Source organism: Natator depressus, chromosome 6 (assembly GCF_965152275.1).
Source record: "Natator depressus isolate rNatDep1 chromosome 6, rNatDep2.hap1, whole genome shotgun sequence".
Classification (NCBI taxonomy): domain Eukaryota; kingdom Metazoa; phylum Chordata; order Testudines; family Cheloniidae; genus Natator; species Natator depressus.
Genome location: NC_134239.1, coordinates 17,898,672 through 17,920,018, shown reverse-complemented (window position 1 = coordinate 17,920,018; position 21,347 = coordinate 17,898,672). Strand labels below are relative to the sequence as shown.

Here is a 21,347-nt window from a genome sequence, read left to right as displayed (position 1 = left end):
GAGCCTAAAATTTAATTCTGGGGGAACTGAAAACTATGGATAAAACTTCCCAGTACAGTTACACTAGGGAGACAGGACAGCTTAATGACACTTCAGGAAACATGGGCCCCATAACTAGGGGCCTGATCCTGCAATCCTGCCTCACACAAACAGTCCTTACTACTAAATAATTAATTACTAAGTGAAGCAGTGTCCCCTGGACTTCCCGAAGACTAATCACATGGAGACGGTATTACAGGATCAGATTCTAGCAGCATTCTCACACCAGAATACATAAATGAATAATCTTGATGATTTACAGTTTTTTGCCTAGAAAACAATATACGCTTCTGACAAAATACTCGTCTACCTTACCTTCAGAAACATGAAAAACATGGACATGATTGATTAATAATTGTGACTGTAATTTATCCTTGTCCTCTCTCTCCCGCCCCCTCCCCTTTCTGCTCCCCTGCCTGCAAGCTGTTTGTTATGCCCACTTGTAATGCCTGGTCTTCACCTAGGTCGCTGTTCCCTTGAACCATGGTAGCATGTTCAGGGGAGTGGGGTGGGTGGGGGTCAGATGGCTGAGAAGTACGCACAAGTGGGCAGGTGCTGAGAGTGGGACAGAACAGACAGAGGTGGGGATGAAATGAAAAGCAAAAACAGAGCAAGTGTGATTAACTTTTGGTCAGTAAAGGACAAAACACGTATCACATTAGAAAGACGGATTAAAATAAATAATATGACGATCTCGGGGCGGGGGGGGGTCAAAGTGCGCTAAGGAACTTTAGTGCGCGGCAGCAGGCCCCACACAGCCAGTCGGTGCACGGCTCCCCCGCTTGATGCACATTAAGCCCTAAATAAGAACCGTAGCATTTGTAGTACCTGCACAGAGCCATAGTTTAGCCAGGCCACTAGGGGGCCATACGTGAGAAGCGTACAAGTTCTCAGCTAGCAGGAAATGAAGGTCACTTGGTCACTTACCCTAGTGTTTCAAGTCTCTGTGCATTCAACAATCACCTCACTGTCCCCAGGAGACAATTTAAGGAAGAGAACAGAGGACATTTGTTCTCTTAGGACTAAATCCAGTACCTTTCCCAGTGGCCAATCCAGTACCTTTCCTAGTGGCCAGAGAGCAACCCTGTATTCCTCTGTGCAGGGGTACACTGGGTGTGTGAGATGCAGTGCAGAGGGTGGGTCTCTCTCTCACCATTAGCATTAGGCTGGATTAGTTTCTGTGAAGAAACTCCACAGCTGCTCTGTGCCCTGGGTGAGGAGGATTCCTCCACCTTGTGCATCAGCCCAGCAGCTGGCCTACTTACTGGGCGGGGGCAGAGACAAGGGTTTGCCACACAGTTAGTTTAGTGGTTTCATGGAGTTTGATTCTTTAGATGTTTACTGTGATTTGCAGCTCAGAGTTACATTTCAAATGGAATACAGAGTAATACCAGACACTGGGCAGAAATGCATTGCTGCCCAACTCCTGGCATAGCAGCAGTCACAAAAGGGCTGTAAGAGAGGAGTTTGCTTACGATATTGTCTTTAGTTTACAGTTTGGATCCTTGAGTCCTTCCAACAATGCGTATGCAGTTGAAGTTCTCGGATCCTTCATCAGTGGGTTCCTAGAAGAGAGAACGCGAGTTTTAAATATCATTTCCTAAAGGCAGATTTCCCATCTCTTTTCCTGAAGATGATGGGGTTGGTTTTATTCCACAGCAGACATTTATTAGCCTCTTTAAAAAGAAAACAAAGAGAAGTATATGAAGACCCCACAGTCCATTGTTCTGATATCATGTTAGCTATTCATTCCTAAGAGCGGCGTAACCCCCACTAATCCTGTGTAGCATCTGCCCCATCTAGTAGCTTGGCCATATAAAACAGGGTTATGGGTGAGCTGCTTCTTTCAGTGAAAATCCTGCTATCCCTTTTCAGTTGGGCATGGGAGAAGGAATATATCTCAGAAGAATGGAAAAAACGGTTCTTAATCAAACTCCCTTACAAAGAAGATTTGAGTGACTATGACAAATGGCACAAGAATACACTGCTTTCAGGCCCAGGGAAAGTTTTCTGTGCAATCATCCTAAATCAGAATTAACTTAGGGCATGGCTACACTTGCGAATTAGAGCGCATTAAAGCAGCCCCGTGCGCTCTAACTCATGACGCATCCACACTGGCAAGGCACGTACAGCGCCCGGACTCCGCGACTGGAGCGCTCCTGGTAATCGAACTCCGCGAGAGGCATAACGCTTGGTGCACCCTGGCTGGAGTGCCGCAGCGCCAGTGTAGATGCCCTGGCCTCTTAATGCGCTCTGATCGGCCTCCAGAAGTGTCCCACAATGACTGTTCTAGCCACTCTGGTCATCACTTTGAACTTTACTGTCCTGCCCTCAGGTGACCAACCGTCAGTCCCGCCCTTTAAATTCTCTGGGAATTTTGAAAATCCCCTTCCTGTTTGCTCAGCCAGGCGTGGAGTGCTCACAGCGAATCTTTTCAGGTGACCATGCCTCCACGCGCCAGGCGATCCCCAGTATGGAGCAATGGCGAGCTGCTGGACCTCATCAGTGTTTGGGGGGAGGAAGCTGTCCAGTCCCAGCTGCGCTCCAGCCGGAGGAATTACGATACCTTTGGGCAGATATCAAGGGACATGATGGAACGGGGCCATGACCGGGACACACTGCAGTGCAGGGTTAAAGTGAAGGAGCTGTGGAATGCCTACCACAAAGCCCACGAGGCAAACCACTGCTCCGGTGCTGCCCCCACAACCTGCAGTTTCTACAAAGAGCTGGACGCGACCCACCTCCACTCCGAGTACCACCATGGACACTTCAGAGCCCAGTTCAACAAGGCAGGAGGAGGAGGAGGAAAGCAGGAGCAAAGGTGCTGAGGTGGGGGAAGACGCCCACGGCATCCCTAGATGCATGCAGCCAGGAACTGTTTTCAAGCCAGGAGGAAGGCAGCCAGTCAAAGCGGTCTGTGCCTGGGGAAGGACAAACACCAGAGGATGTGCCTGGTAAGTGGCTTTTATTTTGGGAAGGAAGTTATTCAATGTGGGCTCTTGGGGCGAGGAGGGTTAGGGCTGCATGCATGCCTAGATGTGGAATAGGGCGTTTATGTGCTCTCTCACATTGCGGTAATTGGCTTCAGTGATCTCTTCAAAGGTCTCATGCAGAAGCTGGGCAATGCGCTTGCACAGGTTCCTTGGGAGTGCTACTGTGCTCCTTATCCCAGTCAGGCTAACATGTCCACAGCACTGTGCTGTGATGGGCAGGGGGACCATTGCTGCACACAGGCAAGCTGCATATGGGCCAGGGCAGAAGCTTCATTGTAGTAGAAGACTCTCCCTTGCTTCCCAGGTCACCCTCAGCAGTGAGATATCTTCCAGGACGAACTCCTGTGGAAAATGTGGGGACAGTGTTTAGTATAGGGGCCCCCTGCAACTGTTGGCTCTCCCCAAGGCACAGAACCACAGAGTTCGGCTGTGAAACAATCATTCCCCCTTGACCCTGTGCTTACTCATCATTTTGAGGCTCCTTTGGGTTATGTGCGCTCGCTTTGGGAAGGGCAAATTCTGCTATCGTTACACTGTGCTTGTCTTTAAATACGGGTGAATCATTGCTCTGTCTGGTGTGCACTATGCTGCCTCTGTTAAACGTTGCATTTTGCCTTTACAGATGCAACCTTGAGATTTCAGCCGTCCGTGTTATCACAGGCCGAAAGACTCCAGAGAATTAGGAAGAGGCCGCGTAAAAGCAAAGAAGACATGCTGCATGAAGTCATGCAGCAGTCCCTTAATGCAAATCTAAAAGTGCAGGAGTAGAGGGAGAGTGAAAGGAGGATCCGCCAGCAGAATGCGGAGCACTGGACCCAAAGCACGGCGCACCAGCAGCAAAGCACGGATTGGCTGATAAGCATTATGGAGCGCCAAGCGGTCTCGATCCAGGCGCTCATAGCTATGCAGGCAGAGCACTACCGCTCCTGCCCCCCGCCCTGCAGCCCTTGTCCCAAAACTCTTTCCCTTGTGCCCCCATGTCACCTCTAACCCACTTTCCCCAACATCCAGGTTCTTATCACCACCAGCTGCCTCCAACACCTGTAGCTTCACCACCCAGCCCTGCAAACTACAACCCTTACCCACTGCACTCAACCCCCATCACCATGCGTTTTAGCCCACCAGAAGCGCAGCACTCATTGCACAGCACCCCAGACAGGAAGGCTGAGTATGAGAACAGGACATACGCAAATCTGTGATTGAACCGTTCCCCACGCTACCCCCTTGCCCTTTCTGTTTCCCAAGCAGTTGTGTTTCTTTTCAATAAATGCATTTTATTTTAAATAAATGGCTTTTTTGACTTTGAAAACATTCTTTATTATTGCATTAAGTAAAAGATACCTTAGCCCAGGAAAGCAACAGGCACTGCAAGTCAGTGTAGCAAGCACAGATTCCTACTAATATTGGAATCACTGAATTTCACTCCTGTGCAGGGCACCAAACATTACTGGTGGCTTTCAGCCTCAAATTGCTCCCTCAAGGCATCCTTAATCCTTGCAGCCCCACGCTGGGCCCCTCTAATAGCCCTGCTCTCTGGCTGTTCAAATTCAGCCTCCAGGTGTTGAACCTCCGCGTTATGGAGGGTACAGCATGCGGATATAACCGTGGGGATGTTGTCATCGGCCAGGTCCAGCTTCCCATACAGAGAGCACCAGCGGCTCTTTAAACAGCCAAAAGCACACTCCACAGTCATTCTTCACTGACTCAGCCTGCTGTTGAACCGCTCCTTGCTGCTGTCAAGGCTCCCTGTGTAGGCTTTCATGAGCCACGGCATTAAAGGGTAAGCAGGGTCTCCAAGGATCACAATGGGCATTTCGACTTTCCCTATGGTGATCTTCTGGTCTGGGAAAAAAGTCCCAGCTTGCAGCTTCCTGAACAGGCCAGTGTTCCGAACGATGCGTGCTTCATGCACCTTTCTGGACCAGCCTGTGTTAATGTCAATGAAACACCCACGGTGATCCACAAGCACCTGGAGAACCACAGAGAAATAACCCTTCCGATTAACGTACTTGGAGGCTAGGTGGGCTTGTGCCAGAGAGTTGGAATATGAGTCCCATCTATCGCCCCTCCGCAGTTAGGGAAACCCATTTGTGCAAAGCCGGCCACAATGTCATGCACGTTACCCAGAGTCACGGTTCTTCTGAGCAGGATGCGATTCGTGGCCCTGCAAACGTGCATGAACACAATTCCAACGGTCGACTTTCCCACTCCAAACTGGTTAGCGACCGATCGGTAGCTGTCTGGAGTTGCCAGCTTCCAGATTGCAATAGCCACCCGCTTCTCCACCATCAGGGCAGCTCTCAATCTCGTGTCCTTGCTCCCCAGGTTGGGGGCGAGCTCAGCAGACAATCCCATGAAAGTGGCTTTTCTCATCCGAAAGTTCTGCAGCCACGGCTCGTCATCCCAGACTTGCATGACGATGTGATCCCACCACTCAGGGCTTGTTTCCCGAGCCCAAAAGTGGCGTTTCCACGGTGGTGAGCATGTCCGTGAATGCCACAAGCAATCTCGTGTCATATGTGTTACGAGAGTCGATATCATAGTCAGACTCCTCACTGTCACTTTGTAGCTTAAGGAATAACTCGACTGCCAAACGTGACGTGCTGGCGAGACTCGTCAGCATACCTCTCAGCACTTCAGGATCCACTCCCGCAGACCGAAAGGGAAGACAGAGCGCGCAGTACAAAAAACGTTGAAAGATGGCGCCAAATGCGGAAGGAAGCACAGGGATTGCTGGGATGCGAAGTGATGCATCACGGGGCATTGGGACAGGACCCAGAATGCCCCGCACCCCCCGCTCCTTCCCCATTCTGGCGCTGTGGCTTGTGGAAGAGGTGCTCTGTGGGATAGCTGCCCATAATGCACCGCTCCCAATGCCGCTGCAAGAGCCGCAAACGTGGCCACGCCAGTGCACTTGCAGCTGTCAGTGTGGACAGACTGCAGCGCTTTCCCTACGGCGCTCTCCGAGGGCTGGTTTAACTCACAGCGCTCTACATCTGCATGTGTAGCCATGCCCTAAAAGTGTGAATTTGAAGCGGCTAAGTTAAACCACATTAAATCCCTGTGTGGACACTGTTATTCAGAATTTAAATGGCCTTTGGAAGTGAATTAAACTAAACCTAATTAAGGCCACTTTAATTCCGTAAAACAGCATCCACGCAGGGATTTAACATAGTTTAATTAATCCACTTCAAATGTATGACTTTAGTTCATTCAAATTAACTTTCACGGATGTCTTCATGTAGACAAGCCTTTAAAAGCCATAGATAGCAGATTTAGAGAATGGTAAGCTGTTTTTTGGCCAGGTAGAAATTGTGTAGACCGTAAAACAGGGGTGGCCAACCTGTGGCTCCAGAGCTACATGCGGCTCTTCAGAAGTCAATATGCGGCTCCTTGTCTAGGCACCGACCCCAGGGCTGGAGCTACAGGCACCAGCTTTCCAATGTGCCGGGGGGTGCTCCCTGCTCAACCCCTGGCTCTGCCACAGGCCCTGCCCCCACTCCACCCCTTTCTGCCCCTGCCTCTGAGCCTGCCTTACCCTCACTCCCCCCCCTCTGAGCCTCCTGCATGCCATGAAACAGCTGATTGGGAGTGCGGGGGAGGGAGGGGAAGGCGCTGATCAGCAGGGCTGCCGGTGGGTGGGAGGCGCTGGGAGTGGGGGAGGAGGAGCTGATGGGGGGCTGCTGACGTATTACTGTGGCTCTTTGGCAATGTACATTGGTAAATTCTGGCTCCTTCTCAGGCTCAGGTTGGCCACCCCTGCCGTAGAACCAAGTAGTAAATGGCAGTTGCCAGTAGTCTTGAATATTGCGGGTTTCCAAAAGGCATTTGATAGTGTAAATAGGGAATCCTGGTGGTAGAGAAAATCATTCAAATTATTATGACTTTGTGTCAGAATGCTCTGTGCACAATAAAGGCAAACCAAGAGTTAGCAGACTGGTTTAATGCTAATGTTGGGGTCAGGCAAGGTTGTGTGTTGTGCCTCTTTTTTTGGGAGTTGCTATTGACTTTGACTGCCTGTCAGTATGGAGATGGGCATTGTGGGGATACATGGGGAGCCTGGAGACCTAGACTTTGCAGGTGACATTTTTCTTACAAATAAATGAGTTGAAGGTACGCAGTGAAAGACAGGTGGTCTTGCAAATTCTGCCAAGCAAGTAGGTCTTATTATTAATCAATTAAAAACAGAAGTTATCAAAATAAATTTATGGATCAATAATTTTATCTATTTGAGAGATGAAGCCTTGAAAAACTGAATAAATTAACTTATCTTGGCAGCCTCATTCATGATAGTGGTGACTGTGTTTCGTGTAAAGCCCAGAATCTCCTTCCTTAGAAGTTTTTAAGGTCAGGCTTGACAAAGCCCTGGCTGGGATGATTTAGTTGGGGATTGGTCCTGCTTTGAGCAGGGGGTTGGACTGGATGACCTCCTGAGGTCCCTTCCAACCCTGAGATTCTATGAATAGGTAAAACGAGTGCTGTATTTCCATCACTACCAACAACATGGAAGTCCAACGTGATTAACAAAATTATCAAAACTGGAATCCATCAATATGGAAGTCCATTCAATGCAAATTAAACAGAGTTTGTTGCTGGTGGCTGCACAGACTATTCAGCGTAAAAGGGATGGACAGAGTAAGCAGTGAACAGGTCCTCGCAATGGCACAACTATCTCCTGTACAACAATACAAGTACTATGGAAGAAGCGGTGGTCACACTTGGGGCATCTTTTAAGAATGTTCATAAGCGGCTTCCCAAACAAGCCTCTTTTTGTTGACTCCAGGGCAAGTGACAGAGAGACTGACCTAGAGGCACAATCTGTAGCTCAATAAAGGCTGAAGTGGAATTATTACAGCTGAATATAAAAGACATGGAAAACAAGCCCAGCACAGGGAAGATTGGCATTGTTCGATATCTGCCTTCTGCCCTGACGGCGTGGGAAGAATCATGAAGATGATACTGATGCTTTCAGGCTAATGGACCTGATCCTTTAATTTGGAGTCAAGCGGACTGATCTCTAGGGGCACAAAGATTTTACAATCCCCTTCCACACACACAGCTGTTACCAGTAGCACGGGATGAAAAAAGGGTAGACCTTTCCATGAAAAATTTCACTTTTTCAGATGATGTTTTGCCCCAGATCAGGATTAAAACATCAAAACAACAGACACTGCGCCTGTCCATCCCCTAGAGCTAGGTAAGAGGTGAGGATGCATTGCGGGTCCTCTGCCTTTCTCTGCCCCAGAGCTAGGGGATGGCAGAACAACCCTGCATGATTCCAAGGAGGCCCTCTGGGAAAGCTTTTGTCAATTTCACTAACAGAAAATGAAACTCACAAGAGCCTTTCAGGCAGGCAGCTACATTCTATTTCCTCATAATAAAATCTCATTTTTTTGGCAAAACGACAAATCTGTGGGACACAGATTCCCATATGCTACACTGATCCCTGTCTGCAGTTTTGGCCTCTTGGGTCCATTAGCAGCTGGAGTGAGTTAGTGCACTACATGGTGGATCTTTGGATCCTCAGATCTCACTGGACCCTAAAGCTTTGCAGTAGTGACAGCAGCCTGTGAATTGCTCATTGCTGCCAGCACCTGCCCCTGACTCAGGAGCAGGATCTATGCAGGAGCAGACTATCCCAAATAATGCCCCTTTCACATTGTCCCATAACTGAGCTGAGGGAAGGGGGTGGGCAGGAGACACCTCGCAGTTGGGCACTGCACACATTACAGAGAAGGAATTAAGGATACTGCCCAGCAGAACCAAAACAGATCAACCTCTCACCGGGTGAGAGAATGCAGTAGCACGACTGCCATCAGCAGCCAGGTGGAGCTGTAGTGTAAGATGTTGACTAATGGCTGGGGATCACCTGTGACATGGCCAGGGACTGGGCAGTGCAGGAAACAGCAAGGCTTGGATTGTAGCCTTCTGGAAGATGCTAAGGCTAGTGGAGAGGGAACAAGAGGTGATTGCTTGATGGCTTCAGGCAGCTGGGTGGGTGCCAACACAGAGTCCAGGAGTAGCAGGAGCTGAGCTACAGTCAGCTGCCATTTGAGAGTCTTCTGAATTGTTTGTGGCTAATCCTACTGTGAAGGACTGGGGCGTAGGTGGTCTGGCCTAGTGGTCACAGGTGGGCTGAGCTCTGCTCTCTAGGGACAGTAGTTGCTAGGCTGGAGTTGGAGGAATCACAAGAGCCAGGTTCTGTAGGCAAGGGTCATGGTCAGAATCAGGCTAGAGTCAGAGGCTGGAGATCAGGAGGCCAAGCAAAGTCTGGCACTGCAGCAGGCCAAAGTCTGTGTGGCAGCCCAGACAACTTCCTGGGGAAACCCCTGGGGTTAAATAGGGCACTTGGACAATCAGAGGGCCACAGGGTACCTCACTCTGGATCTCTTGGGCAGTAAGTACATCCTGCAGCACCTATTCTCCATAGAGCTCCCTGGCTTAACTACTACAGGGCTGCCTGATGGCACTTTGGGAATATCAGCTGTCCCAGGCTCTGCAGACCCAGGTTCTAGTCCTTATACCTTTTCCTTTTGCTATTCAGGTGCTCAAGGACCTGGGCAGGTCTAACTCATTTGCTACTGTGACTAGGCTGTAGGACAGGGCAGGTCACTTATACAGAGCTTGCTGGATCTCTAGCTAAACTGATCCACACAAACAACATGCCTTTCGACAGGTCAGATGGAAGGAGCAATGAATATGGGCATGCTTATAATATGGAACGGTAGTTTGGAAAGCAGTGACTCTGAAAAGGACTTGGAGTTATGATGGAGAACCAATCGACCATGATCTCCCAGTGCAATGCTGTGGCTGAAAGGGCTAATGGGATCGTTGGATGTATAAACAGGAGTATATATATAGTAGGAACAAGGAGGTTACATTTCTCCTCTATACAGCACTGGTGAAACTGGCAAAGCTAAAATGTTTACTCCAGTTCTGGTATCCAGCTTCTTCAATGCAGACAGGTACCTAGCTAACCACTCCAGCCCATAGCATCTTAACTTCCTCTCCTTCTATCTGATCCAATCTAGTTTCCCAGGAAGCTAACTGGTCCCAGCTGTTTCCAGGTCCTTCTGCTTAACCCTCACTTCCTTATTCCTGCCTATCCTGCAATCATAAGGTTTTCTGACCCAGCTACCTCGACCCAACCAGACCCAGAGGGACAGTGTAACCTCATTTTACAGGGAAAGACCAAGACAAATCTGCAAATATCTTATAATCTGCTGGAAAAAAGGGGCATTATAATGGTGATATGATGAGATGTCACTAAGGATTTACTGATTAGTATTAAATAAACTGTGATACTTACAGAGGAAATAACCATTTCCGCAGCTTTGCTATCCATCCTTCTTCTTGTTCTCCAATCCCAAGAGTACAATTACATAAGTAAAGTGACTGCTTACTACAACAGTTCTTTACACAGAATGAAAGAGCAATTTCATCCATTGTTGTAAGCCTGATGTGTTCCAGTCTAATTTCTTGGAAATTTTCCATTGCGCTTTTTGCAAACTCTTCTTCCTGAATCTCATACAAACAGTGAAACAACTCAAGCTGGTCATGCAGTTCCTCATAGGTCTTATAGGGCAGAGAGGAGATGTTTTTAGCTTCTACTTCAAACCACTTCAATAAATCCAGCTTTATTTCACAGGATGTTTTAAAATTTAAATTTTCCTCTATGTCATTTAGTCTCTCTTTATTTAAGAGACCAAACAAGAAACGTACTGTTAACATCAAATAATTATTTTTAGATGGTCCATAAATTTTTAGGAAGTTGTTCACATTTTTCTTAGAAGACAATGATTTTTTCATTGTCTCTTCATCTTCCTTTAGCACATAAAACATAGCTGCAAAAAACTCTTGGAAACTCAAGTGAATGAAGCTGTAGACACTTTCACATTCTATACCTTTTTGAAATATACTTTTATTCAGAAAGAGAGAGTGAATGTTAGACAAGGATAAATTGTGTCTCTTCAGGTCATCTTCTTCAAACAGTATTTTCCGTTCTAAAATTCCATCTGCAGCCAATGAGCAAAGATTCCACAGGATAATTTTAGATGGTTGCAAATGTATTGAATCAGTGAAACAATCACTTAATAGACTGTTCAGAAAGAGACAATATACTGATGTGGTTGTTTTTGAAGCTTGTGCAAGATCTTCCCCTCTTTCCATCTGTTGCTTCATAACCGTGCAGATGATCCAACACACAATGGGGACAAAGCACATGGTGAAGAGCATTTCATTTTCTTTGACAAAATTAAAGGCTTGTGTTGCTTTCTTTTCATCACAAAAGAATTTATGAAAATATTCTTTCCTCTCTTCTCCAGAAAATCCCATTATCTCTGCATAACGTGGAATCCTCAGATTCTGCTGTAGTTTCTCCAGAGCAGTTGGTCTTGTAGTGATCAGTAGGAAGGATTTTTGAAGAACTTTCTTTCTCAGTAAACTGCACAGTACGGTTTTCACTGGCTTCTTCTCAAATGGGTCAGTGCACAGATCGACTTCATCAATATCTAGCAAGGAATTCAACTCATCAAAACCATCTATTATGAACAGGAGTTTTTCTGGCTTCTCGAAGATTTCTTTAATTGGTCCTTTTCTGTTAGGACAATTGTCTAAAAGCAAATCAGCAACACTTTTCTGTTTAGTAAAAAGATTTATTTTTCTGCAATTTATATAGAAAACATAATCAAACTTTTTCTGATAGAGTTTTCCAGCTGCCCAGTCCAACATGATCTTTCTTGCTGTCATTGTTTTCCCAATTCCAGCAGCTCCCTGCAACACAACCGTTCTTGGGCTTTGTCGACTTCCATCGGGATCAAATAAAACACTAATCTTAGTGTGACTGGTTCGTTGAGCCATCAGCTCTGTGTGTCTCCTTCCTCTGGTGATTATTTCATGTTCTTTCTCCTCCCGCTGCCGATGTTCTTTTACAATAAGCAGTTCTGTGTATCTTTTGTCTAGACTCACATGTTCACCCAGGCGAGCATTCCTGTCTTCTATTACTTGGTATTCTTCTTGTATATGATCTCTATATTTTTTCTGGTAATCTAATTCAATGACAATGGCATGAAGCATTAGACATACTGAGTACAGTTGATCAAACAAAGGTCATTTGAACTGCCATTCATCGGTTATATCCAAAAGTTGGACATGACAAAATATTGGTGGCATTCTATTCTTTCTGGTCTCCCCCCCCCCATTTTGCCCAACATTCCCACCATCATGTGACTACATTTTGCTACAATTTTACGTATTAAAATTAGTCTTTTTTCTTTTATTATTTAATTATTTCGTACGCGATCATCTCTCACCTTGGTTCTGATTCAGCAATGCCCTTAAGCACAGACTGAAGTCCCCTTACAATAAATGAGATTTGAGCATGTGCTTAAAGTTAAGAATTTGCTCAAGTGCTTTTCTGAATATGGATAATTTAGCTCATTCCTTTTTTTTTTGTTCCTTCTGATCTTTTCTTTTAGTTTTCGTCTTATTTTTTCTGTTCTCCTCCCTTTCCCCCCAGTACCCTTTGTCTTCTTTTGTTATTTCTAACTACTTCTCTTCTTACTCTCTGGTTATGTTTTCTTGCCTCTCCTGTTGCTAGCTCTTTTAATCCCTTTCTGTTTTTCTCACTTCTAGATACCCTTCTCTGCTTCACTCTGCACCCCCGTTCCTCGCTACTGCGACTCCAAACACTGGAGGATAGGATTGGACACCGGTATTTAGATGGGACCCATCGCTAATCCTGAGTAGTGCAGTACGGGAAGTGGAGTGCCAGTGTTTCATTGGACAGATGACTTGCTTATGAAGGCCCTGTCTCTGCAATGGGCCAAGACCCCTAGCTTGACTTCATCTTCCATGATGCACCATGGTTTTCTCTCTTGCTGAGCTATGGTGCATTGTGGGAGATGTACTCCAGAAAGGGAACCTGTCCAACAGAGAAGAAAGGGATCATGAGGCACATGAACTATGGCTCACATACAGCACTCCAGCAGCATTTCAGAATGCTATTTTAAGAGTGTTAAAACATCCTTTAAAACAGGGGTTCTGAACCTTGGGCTGCGGCTTGTTCAGGGTTAGCCCCTGGCGGGCCGCAAGACGCTTTGTTTACCTGAGCATCCACAGGTATGGCCACTTGCAGATCCCACAGCACCTGCATATCAAACCCAACAACCAAAATGAGAACAAAATATTACAGCCCACAGGAGACTAGACTATTATGTGCCACGGGCAGAGGATAGGAGTGACCGAGGTGCACCAGTGTCTGAGGCCTCCGCAACAGCAGCGAATTGATTAAGTGAGATGCACCCAGATAATCCTGGCAAGCAACCCATACCCACACACTGCACAGGGAGGTGGAACCCCCCCCACACACACACACAGTCACAGCCAATCTGAGCTGTTTTACATGCACAAGTTAGAAAATCCTGTCCAGGGTTTTATCATGGCATTGCCACCTCACCTATAGCTACAGTGTCACTGATGCTATTTCTAGAACAGGGCTAGATTGGACCTGGCATTTATGCAGATCTGGAGAGAGAAGGCAGGCTCCTAATTGCACACCCTTGTAATTCCCACACAAGAACAAGGGAGCATAGGAACTGTATCCTTGGAGAAACCCTGCACCCCAAAGGGGCAGTGAGAAGCAGAGAGGAGGTAGAGCCCTGATCCTGTTCCCCTCCACATCAGACTGCTGAGCGGGAACAGCACACAAGGGAGAATATTAGAGCTGGTTAGAATTTCTCCCCATCCTCCTGCGTGGAAAATTGAGGTTTTGATAGAAAACAAAAAACAAACAAAAAACCTTGAAAGCCAAAAAGTTTTGGCTGAAAACCAAAATTTTGATTAAAAAAATGCTGCTGCAATGTGTTATGGGAATTGCAGTTTGTTTGCCTCATGCGCCCATTCTCTTCTAGAGGCCAAGATCCCTAGCCTGACTACATCTTCCATGATGCACCACAGTTTTCACTCTTACTGAGTCACCATGGAGCATTGTGGGAGATGTAGTCCAGAGAGGGAGCCTGGCCCACATTGGAAAAAGGGGTCATGAGTCACCTGACCTATGACTCCCATACAGCACTTCAGCAGCATTTCAGAATCAGATTTTTTTCTGTTTTCATAAGAAAAGTTTGTTTTTCCCATGGAAAGCTGACAATTTTCACACAAAATAATTGTTTTGACAAAAACACAATTTTCTGTTGGCAATTTGCTGCACCCTGTTAGTCACACTTCCTATGCATGACAGGTAGCTCAAGAAGTTTGTGGTTGCTGGGAATAAGGGAGTGAATGTCTCTGATCATTGCTGGTCAGGAGCAAGGCTTACAAAAATTTTCTGAGCCTAAAAGCATTTGCACCAGTCTTCCCAAAGCATTTCTTTGATCCAAGAATTCACAAAACATTGGAGAGTGAAATGCCGGAGTCACCTAATTTATCTATTACGTTTTTTTCAATATTTTTCTTGTTAAAATGATGTAAAAGGTCAAAGTTTCACAAATGTAAACAATAGTTAATATTTGTCCCTTAGCCGTTACCCTCTTCCAGAAAAAATCAGGGTTCCCTTCTGCTGCTGTCACCATAAGAAATTTCTGTATCTCCATTCAAGAGGAGTCATGCTCTCCCAAGGAGGCTCAATGATGATGATGTTGCAAAAATCTCTCTCAGACGTGCAGACATGACCTGTGCCTTCCGACCCTGTCCTGTTTCCCCCATTCCCTGGCAGCGCAGCTCCAATGGAGCCACAGTGTCCCAGGGTTCCGCCCACATGGACGGAGCTCTGATAAACAGCCCATACAGCCCCAGGCCACTTAGTGACGTGTCCAGGTGGGGGGGGGGGGAACACATTCCCTTCCACCTCCCACTCTGGCCTTACTCCTACTCCTCAGCTTTCTTCCCTCGCTCATCTCCCCCTCTGTATGAATTCCATGCCCACCACAATTGTAGCAGCATGCCCGGAGCTGACCTCTGGGCTCTGGGAAGGGTTAAGCCCGTAGGTACATCTCAAACAGAGCCAAGTAATTCTGTTGCTAAAGCGCACTGGGTGTATTAAGGTCCCTTCAGCCTCCTGCTAAAGCAATGCTGACAGCTGCTTCATCCTTTCACCCCCATGATGGTTTGAGGTTTAAAGGCTGTCCTCACAGGAAAAAGGTTTAGAAACTACAACTAACAGGAACAGAAAGACATGAGATCTCCCTTTAGGGACAGATGCTCTGCTGTGCGCTATATGTGCGGCCACAGCAGTGTCCGGTTGTTCTCCCATCCTCCACCCTGATTGCAGCTCCCTGATCCTGAGGCTGGGGCTAGTTCTCAAATGGTCTGAGCTTGAGGGTTGTTCTAAATTACACCAGCCAGCTGTGATCCCGAGGGGCCAGTAGAGCTGCAGGGATCGCTGGAGCACAATAGTGTTCGTTCCACACCTGCTGTGCTAGGGACTGCACGAGATGGTGGCACAGGAGCAGCCTCTGTGCTAGCTGGGGATTCCCCTTCCGCTTTCTGCTACACTTCTTGGGCCATCGCACCAGGCAAAGGAGTAGAACTCAGGGGAGTCTGGTCCTGTACTGCCAGTTCCCCCAAATCACTTGCTCTCACCCTCATTTCTCATTCTCAGTTTCTCCACTAAGATCCAATCTAAAAACTGACCAGGACCACCATGCCATTGATCACAGCTCTTTCTTCTGATGTCACTTGCTTGTACAGTATCCGTATAGCAACTTGTGTGTTTCCAGAACATCTAATTTCACATGCGCACTAGGAAAATCCTGCATCCCTGCTTTGAATCACTCCAGCTCCCACTGGCTTTCCCTTGGGCCTTGGAATCTACTCGGTATTATTAACTGCAGCTGTTCCTGCTTCTGCTATATCTTTGTAGGGGGGTTGGTGGAAGGGCAAATATTGAAGAAGAGCTTCCCAGGAGTCATGGCAACTTTAGATTCTTTACCCATCTTTGTTTCCTCCATGACCTTAGAAGCTGACTGTCTCAGGTCGATCTGATTGAGGATTTCTGGGGTTACATCCATCCCATGTTCCCCAGAGCATTCTAACAGGCTTGAGGCACATCTAACACATTGGCTTTCTCTAGCTCACCACGGGGGATGTTATGTTTTCCATCATCATCCGATTGTGAGATTAAAAGACTTAAATACAAACTGAGAGATTGCCCAGTCACTTCACAAGGACATGCCTTCTTAACAGAGCTCACAGTCAACAACAAATAAATGCTTCCTGCATTGTGCTCTGGGGAATATTAAACTCACACCCTGGGGGACTGTCCAGGGCAGTGAATGCCAAAGGCCTCTAGGGAGAGCCCCACTGCCAGCCCTGGAGCGTTCCATCCCAGGGACCCCAGGCAGAACCAACCCAGCTGAGCTCCACTGTCACTGTGGGTGAGAGGAACAGGAATGACTATAACAGGATTGAGTTTAGCTCATAACAGAGCACATGGAGTCTAACTAAAGAGTGGAGCCCCATTGGCACTGGCTCTTACACTCATGTGGGACACTGAAAAGCAGCCGAGGGACTTCGGAACTGCAGCTCTCCAGATTTGCTGGTCCTTGGCTGCTTGTATTGCACCGGATTTGTTTTGTTTGTTTTCAGTGAAAAATAGCCTCCAATATAAAATTCCTGCTTGGAATTCCAGAAGGGTCTCATGGGGCCAGTCAGCTGTTTGGTGAGACTCTATTGGGCCAGACTCTCTGCTGTGATCAGTTTCCAACTACACATCCTTGATTCTATGTCCCAGGTGCAGCACAGATTACAGCAGCCTGGGAGCTGTTCTAACTTGCCAGCTCCCAATGGTCCCCAAAGAACAGTCCCCCAGCTGGGGATGCACTCTAGTTACTCCTCTTCCCCACCTCTCTGTCCGTGGCACTCTCTCTGCATCACTTTGTTGGCTCTACACCCACTGGGGATCCCCCCCACACACACACACACACCTGGGGATTTCCTCAGATGGAGAGTTACAGGCTGCCTCTGCTCCCCTTGTGCTGGCTGACTGGTAAAAAGGAAGTGGAGCAGGTCAGAGAATCTGCTGTAGGCATCTCTACTTTGAGTCCCCCTCATTTCCAGCTGGGGTTCAGAATTTGTCATTCCTGCCATCAGCCTGTTTCTCCTTCTGCTACTGCCCCGGGAGACTCCCAGGTTTTAGAGTAACTTTAGGTTTCTTACCTTTCTCTCTTTCTTCTCTGAGTTTTGCAGCAGCCTCTCTGAGGCTGATCTGAGTGAAAACGTCTATAGTTACATCCACTGCAGCTGCTGCACCATAGAATGCCATCAGGAGGTTCTTCATATCGGTCCTATCAGCATTCTCCAGCCGACCTCGGGGGATGGTACCTTTCCCCTCAAAGTCAGAGTGTGATAGTTTGTCTTTAAATCGTTTGAAGTCTTCCTGAAGAAGGTCGTCAAGAGCACTTTGAAGCAGGTCACTGCTTTGGTTTTCCATCACCAGTATCAGGGGAAAAACTAAAATACTGTGTAAAGTCTCATTATTAATAGTTAATAATGGAATAACAATTCTTATTCTATCTAGAGGGAAGAAGGGCAGCTGTCATAAATATAAGGGCAGGGTAACCACCTTTCTGTATACAGTGCTATAAAATCCGTCCTGGCCAGAGGCAAAACCCTTTCACTTGTAAAGGGTTAAGAAGCTCAGGTAACCTGGCTGGCACCTAACCCAAAATGACCAATGAGGGAACAAGATACTTTCAAATCTGGAGCGGGGGGAAAGGCTTTTGTCTGTCTGTGTGATACCTTTGCCGGGAACAGATCAAGGATTCATAGATATTTGGGTCAGAAGGGACCATTATGATCATCTAGTCTGACCTCCTGCACAACGCAGGCCACAGAATTTCACCCACCACTCCTGCAAAAAACCTCACACCTATATCTGTGCTACTGAAGTCCTCAAATCGTAGTTTAAAGACTTCAAGGAGCAGAGAATCCTCCAGCAAGTGACCCGTGCCCCATGCTACAGAGGAAGGCGAAAAACCTCCAGGGCCTCTTCCAATCTGCCCTGGAGGAAAATTCCTTCCCAATCCCAAATATGGCGATCAGCTAAACCTTGAGCATATGGGCAAGATTCAGCAGCCAGATACCCAGGAAAGAATTTTCTGTAGTAACTCAGATCCCACCCCATCTAACATCCCATCACAGGCCTTTGGGCCTATTTACCATGAATATTTAATTAGCAAAACCATGTTATCCCATCATACCATCTCCTCCATAAATTTATCAAGTTTAATCTTAAAGCCAGATAGATCTTTTGCCCCCACTGCTTCCCTTGGAAGGCTATTCCAAAACTTCACTCCTCTGATGGTTAGAAACCTTCGTCTAATTTCAAGTCTAAACTTCCTGATGGCCAGTTTATATCCATTTGTTCTTGTGTCCACATTGGTACTGAGCTTAAATAATTCCTCTCCCTCTCTGGTATTTATCCCTCTTAGCCCCCCAACTCCTGTAAAGTTCTTAAGTTATCTAGCTAGAAAATGCATTAGGTTTTCTTTGTTTTGGCTTGTGAAATTTGCTGTGCTGGAGGAAATGTGTATTCCTGTTTTTGTGTCTTTTTGTAACTTAAGGTTTTGCCTAGAGGGATTCTCTGTGTTTTAAATCTGACTGCCTGTAAGATTATCTTCCATTCTGATTTTACAGAGTTGTTCTCTTATCTTTTTTTGTTCTTCTAATAAAGTTTTGTTTTGTAAGAATCTGATTGGGTTTTATGGGTCTTAAAAATCCAAGGCTGGTTTGTGCTCATCTTGTTTATTATCAAGCCTCCCAGGAAAGGAGTGTAAGGGCTTGGGGGGATATTTTGGAGAAATAGGAACTCCAAGTGATCTTTTCCCTGTTCTTTGTCTAAATCACTTGGTGGTAGCAGCAGCATACTGTTCAAGGACAAGGTGAAATTTGTGCCTTGGGAAAGTTTTTAACCTAAGCTGGTAAAAATAAGCTTAGGGGGTCTTTCATGCGGGTCCCCACATCTGTACCCTAGAGTTCAGAGTGGGGAGGGAACCCTGACAGTAGCCTAGTGGTGAGAGCAGGGCACTGAAGCTTATAACTCCTCAGTTCTTTTCCTCACAAGTCACTCATTGGATAGCTCATTTTGTCTTCCCGTGCCGCAGTTTCCCTATCTGTAAAATGGGGACAATTGTTTTCCTCTAACTCACAGGGGTGTCATGCAGCTTAGTTACTGTTTGTAAAGCCAGCTGAAGTTTTAGGATGAAAGGTGCTAGAATATTATTTATCATCTGAATGGATTTCCAAACCCTGGGGTGGGGATACCTAATTCAGAAAATATCCTAGCACAGTCTGGAATCTGTGCATCAGAGTCCTGGAGTAAATGTGTCCTGAGAACCAGGGCTAGCTTGGAAAGGTATTTTGAACGTTTGTGACATACTGATCAGCCCCCATAAATCGAATGGATTAACTATAATGACATCAGATTGAAATTAGCCCATTTTAAGGCAAAATGCACAAAATGCAGAGAGTGATGAACTTACCATTAGCCAGAAAGCTACAAAGTAAATCTGGAGGCCCTTGTTTGATTTATTTCTCTCGGTTTTTTCGGTGCTCAATCACAGATGCACAAAACAAAAATCTAAGAGGAAGAACAGAAAAGCTTTGAGCAAATGGCTATTTCCTCAACAAAGAAACTGAATCATCTCCAATTAAAACTGATCTTCAATGCTTCCTTGATTTTTATAACAGCCCTCATACGACAGAATATTGCCCAGTCTCTGCACAAGGATGTCAGTCAGCGATTTCCCTCTGCTCATCATGGGAAGATCTGAAATGGCAAATTAGAGGATTTAAGCTAAGATGTGCATCATTTTATTTTATTTATTCTTTGTTGAAAAATTAATGGCATGCGTAGTCCTGTAGAGCACAGAGAGCAATACACTGCCACAGCCCCATGCACCTACTGGTATCATAAAGTTGCGGGAACAGCTATAAGGAAACATCCAGCAATTACACAAACAAATAATATTCTCATGTAACCAGTTAAATGGGTTCTGTTCAGAAGATTTCACAATCTCAGGACTGTAGCCACAAAGAGGAAGGAGCTGTGGGAACTCTACAAACATGTAACTGGAGGTGAAGTTTTCAGGAGTCCTCTCCCATAAAAGTGTGAAATACCATGTGCAAGAGCCTGCATTTTAGGTGATTTAAAGGCAACGCCAATTCTCACTTCACCTCTGGACATGTCTGCCCCACTCTCTCTCCATCTCTCAGGTGCATTGTGGAGAGATTCTGTCCCCTCTTGCAACCCCGACATGCTGCTCAGACTCTCACCCCCACAAAAAAGGAGAGAAAACAAACAAATGGAGTGCTTATAGCTTACAAGGAAACTGGCCTAGTCAGTGGAGGTGGAGCAATAGACAAAGGATAAGGGTCACGGGGGGTGGTGGTGGGGAACGGTGCCTGCGTAAGGCTTAAAACAGGGGAAGGGACTGGCTGAGTGTCCTGAGAGCTGAACTGGCAGACAGCAGAGCTAAGGAAACCCCGGGGCTGGTGAAAATCATCTCAGCTCTGTATAAATCTTTACATTCCTGGTGGAGAAAGCATTAACTGATACCCCGGCTTTCTGGGCAGACACTCAAAGCTTTTAGAGGCAGGTTCAGGTTGTGTCCTTTGCACTTAACCCAGCAGTGAAAATACAAAGCAGCCACATGGGCATTGTCAGGTTCCAAATAACAGGGGCTAACTTGAAACAGAACAACAAAATGTAACCCTTGGAGGGGTGCGTGACAGAGTATTTTGGTCACTGGCAGGTAGCCCTGTCAAAAATCAGGTAAGCCCTGGCCAGAGGCACCCAGGGAATGTGCAGCTCATAGTCGCCATTATGAGCACTGGTGCAGCGGAGTTCCTCGGTTGAGTTGGAACAAACCCCTGTATCCCAGAGGGTTGCTGCTGCTCAGAGTTTATTCAACAACCTTTGCTGGAACATAAATTTTCAATTATAATCAACAATGGGAAATCACTTTAAAATTCCTTTTCTTTTTTTCTTTTTTTTTTTTTGTATTTGAAATTGGCCCATGACTGAGAGATTCCTGTAACTGTGTCTGAGAGTTGAGCATTTGTGGCATCTGCTATTCATTAGCCAGAGAGGTAAAACAAAAGTTGGGTCAAAACTTCCAAAAGGAGTTTTTAAAAATGTTTCCCCTAAACACTTTACTAAAGTGTTAGGGGTTGTGTGTTGTTTTTTTTTTTGGGGGGGGGGGGGTGAATTATAGAACATTCCAATTGCTTAGGGAAAAGCCACTGAGTTTTCTTTGGAGAGGGAATTCAAACAATAAAGTGCACAGCAGAGGGACTGAAGTCCTCCTTTAAGTGATT

The 21,347-nt window shown here is 46.4% G+C and overlaps 1 protein-coding gene across 1 annotated transcript in view; it reads right to left on the bottom strand.

Annotated features, from left to right (window-relative positions):
• LOC141988753 (NACHT, LRR and PYD domains-containing protein 3-like) overlaps positions 1–19,587 on the bottom strand; it is a 34,644-nt gene extending 15,057 nt beyond the window's left edge. Inside the window, exons 1-5 of the mRNA XM_074954689.1 lie at positions 19,511–19,587; positions 17,187–17,488; positions 13,138–13,179; positions 10,342–12,079; positions 1,515–1,604 (exon numbers count right to left, since the gene is read on the bottom strand). Of these exons, the coding sequence (XP_074810790.1) occupies positions 1,515–1,604; positions 10,342–12,079; positions 13,138–13,179; positions 17,187–17,460 (2,144 nt within the window). The 5' untranslated portion in view covers positions 17,461–17,488; positions 19,511–19,587. The remainder of the gene's footprint in view (positions 1–1,514; positions 1,605–10,341; positions 12,080–13,137; positions 13,180–17,186; positions 17,489–19,510) is intronic.
• Positions 19,588–21,347: the final 1,760 nt, after the last annotated feature.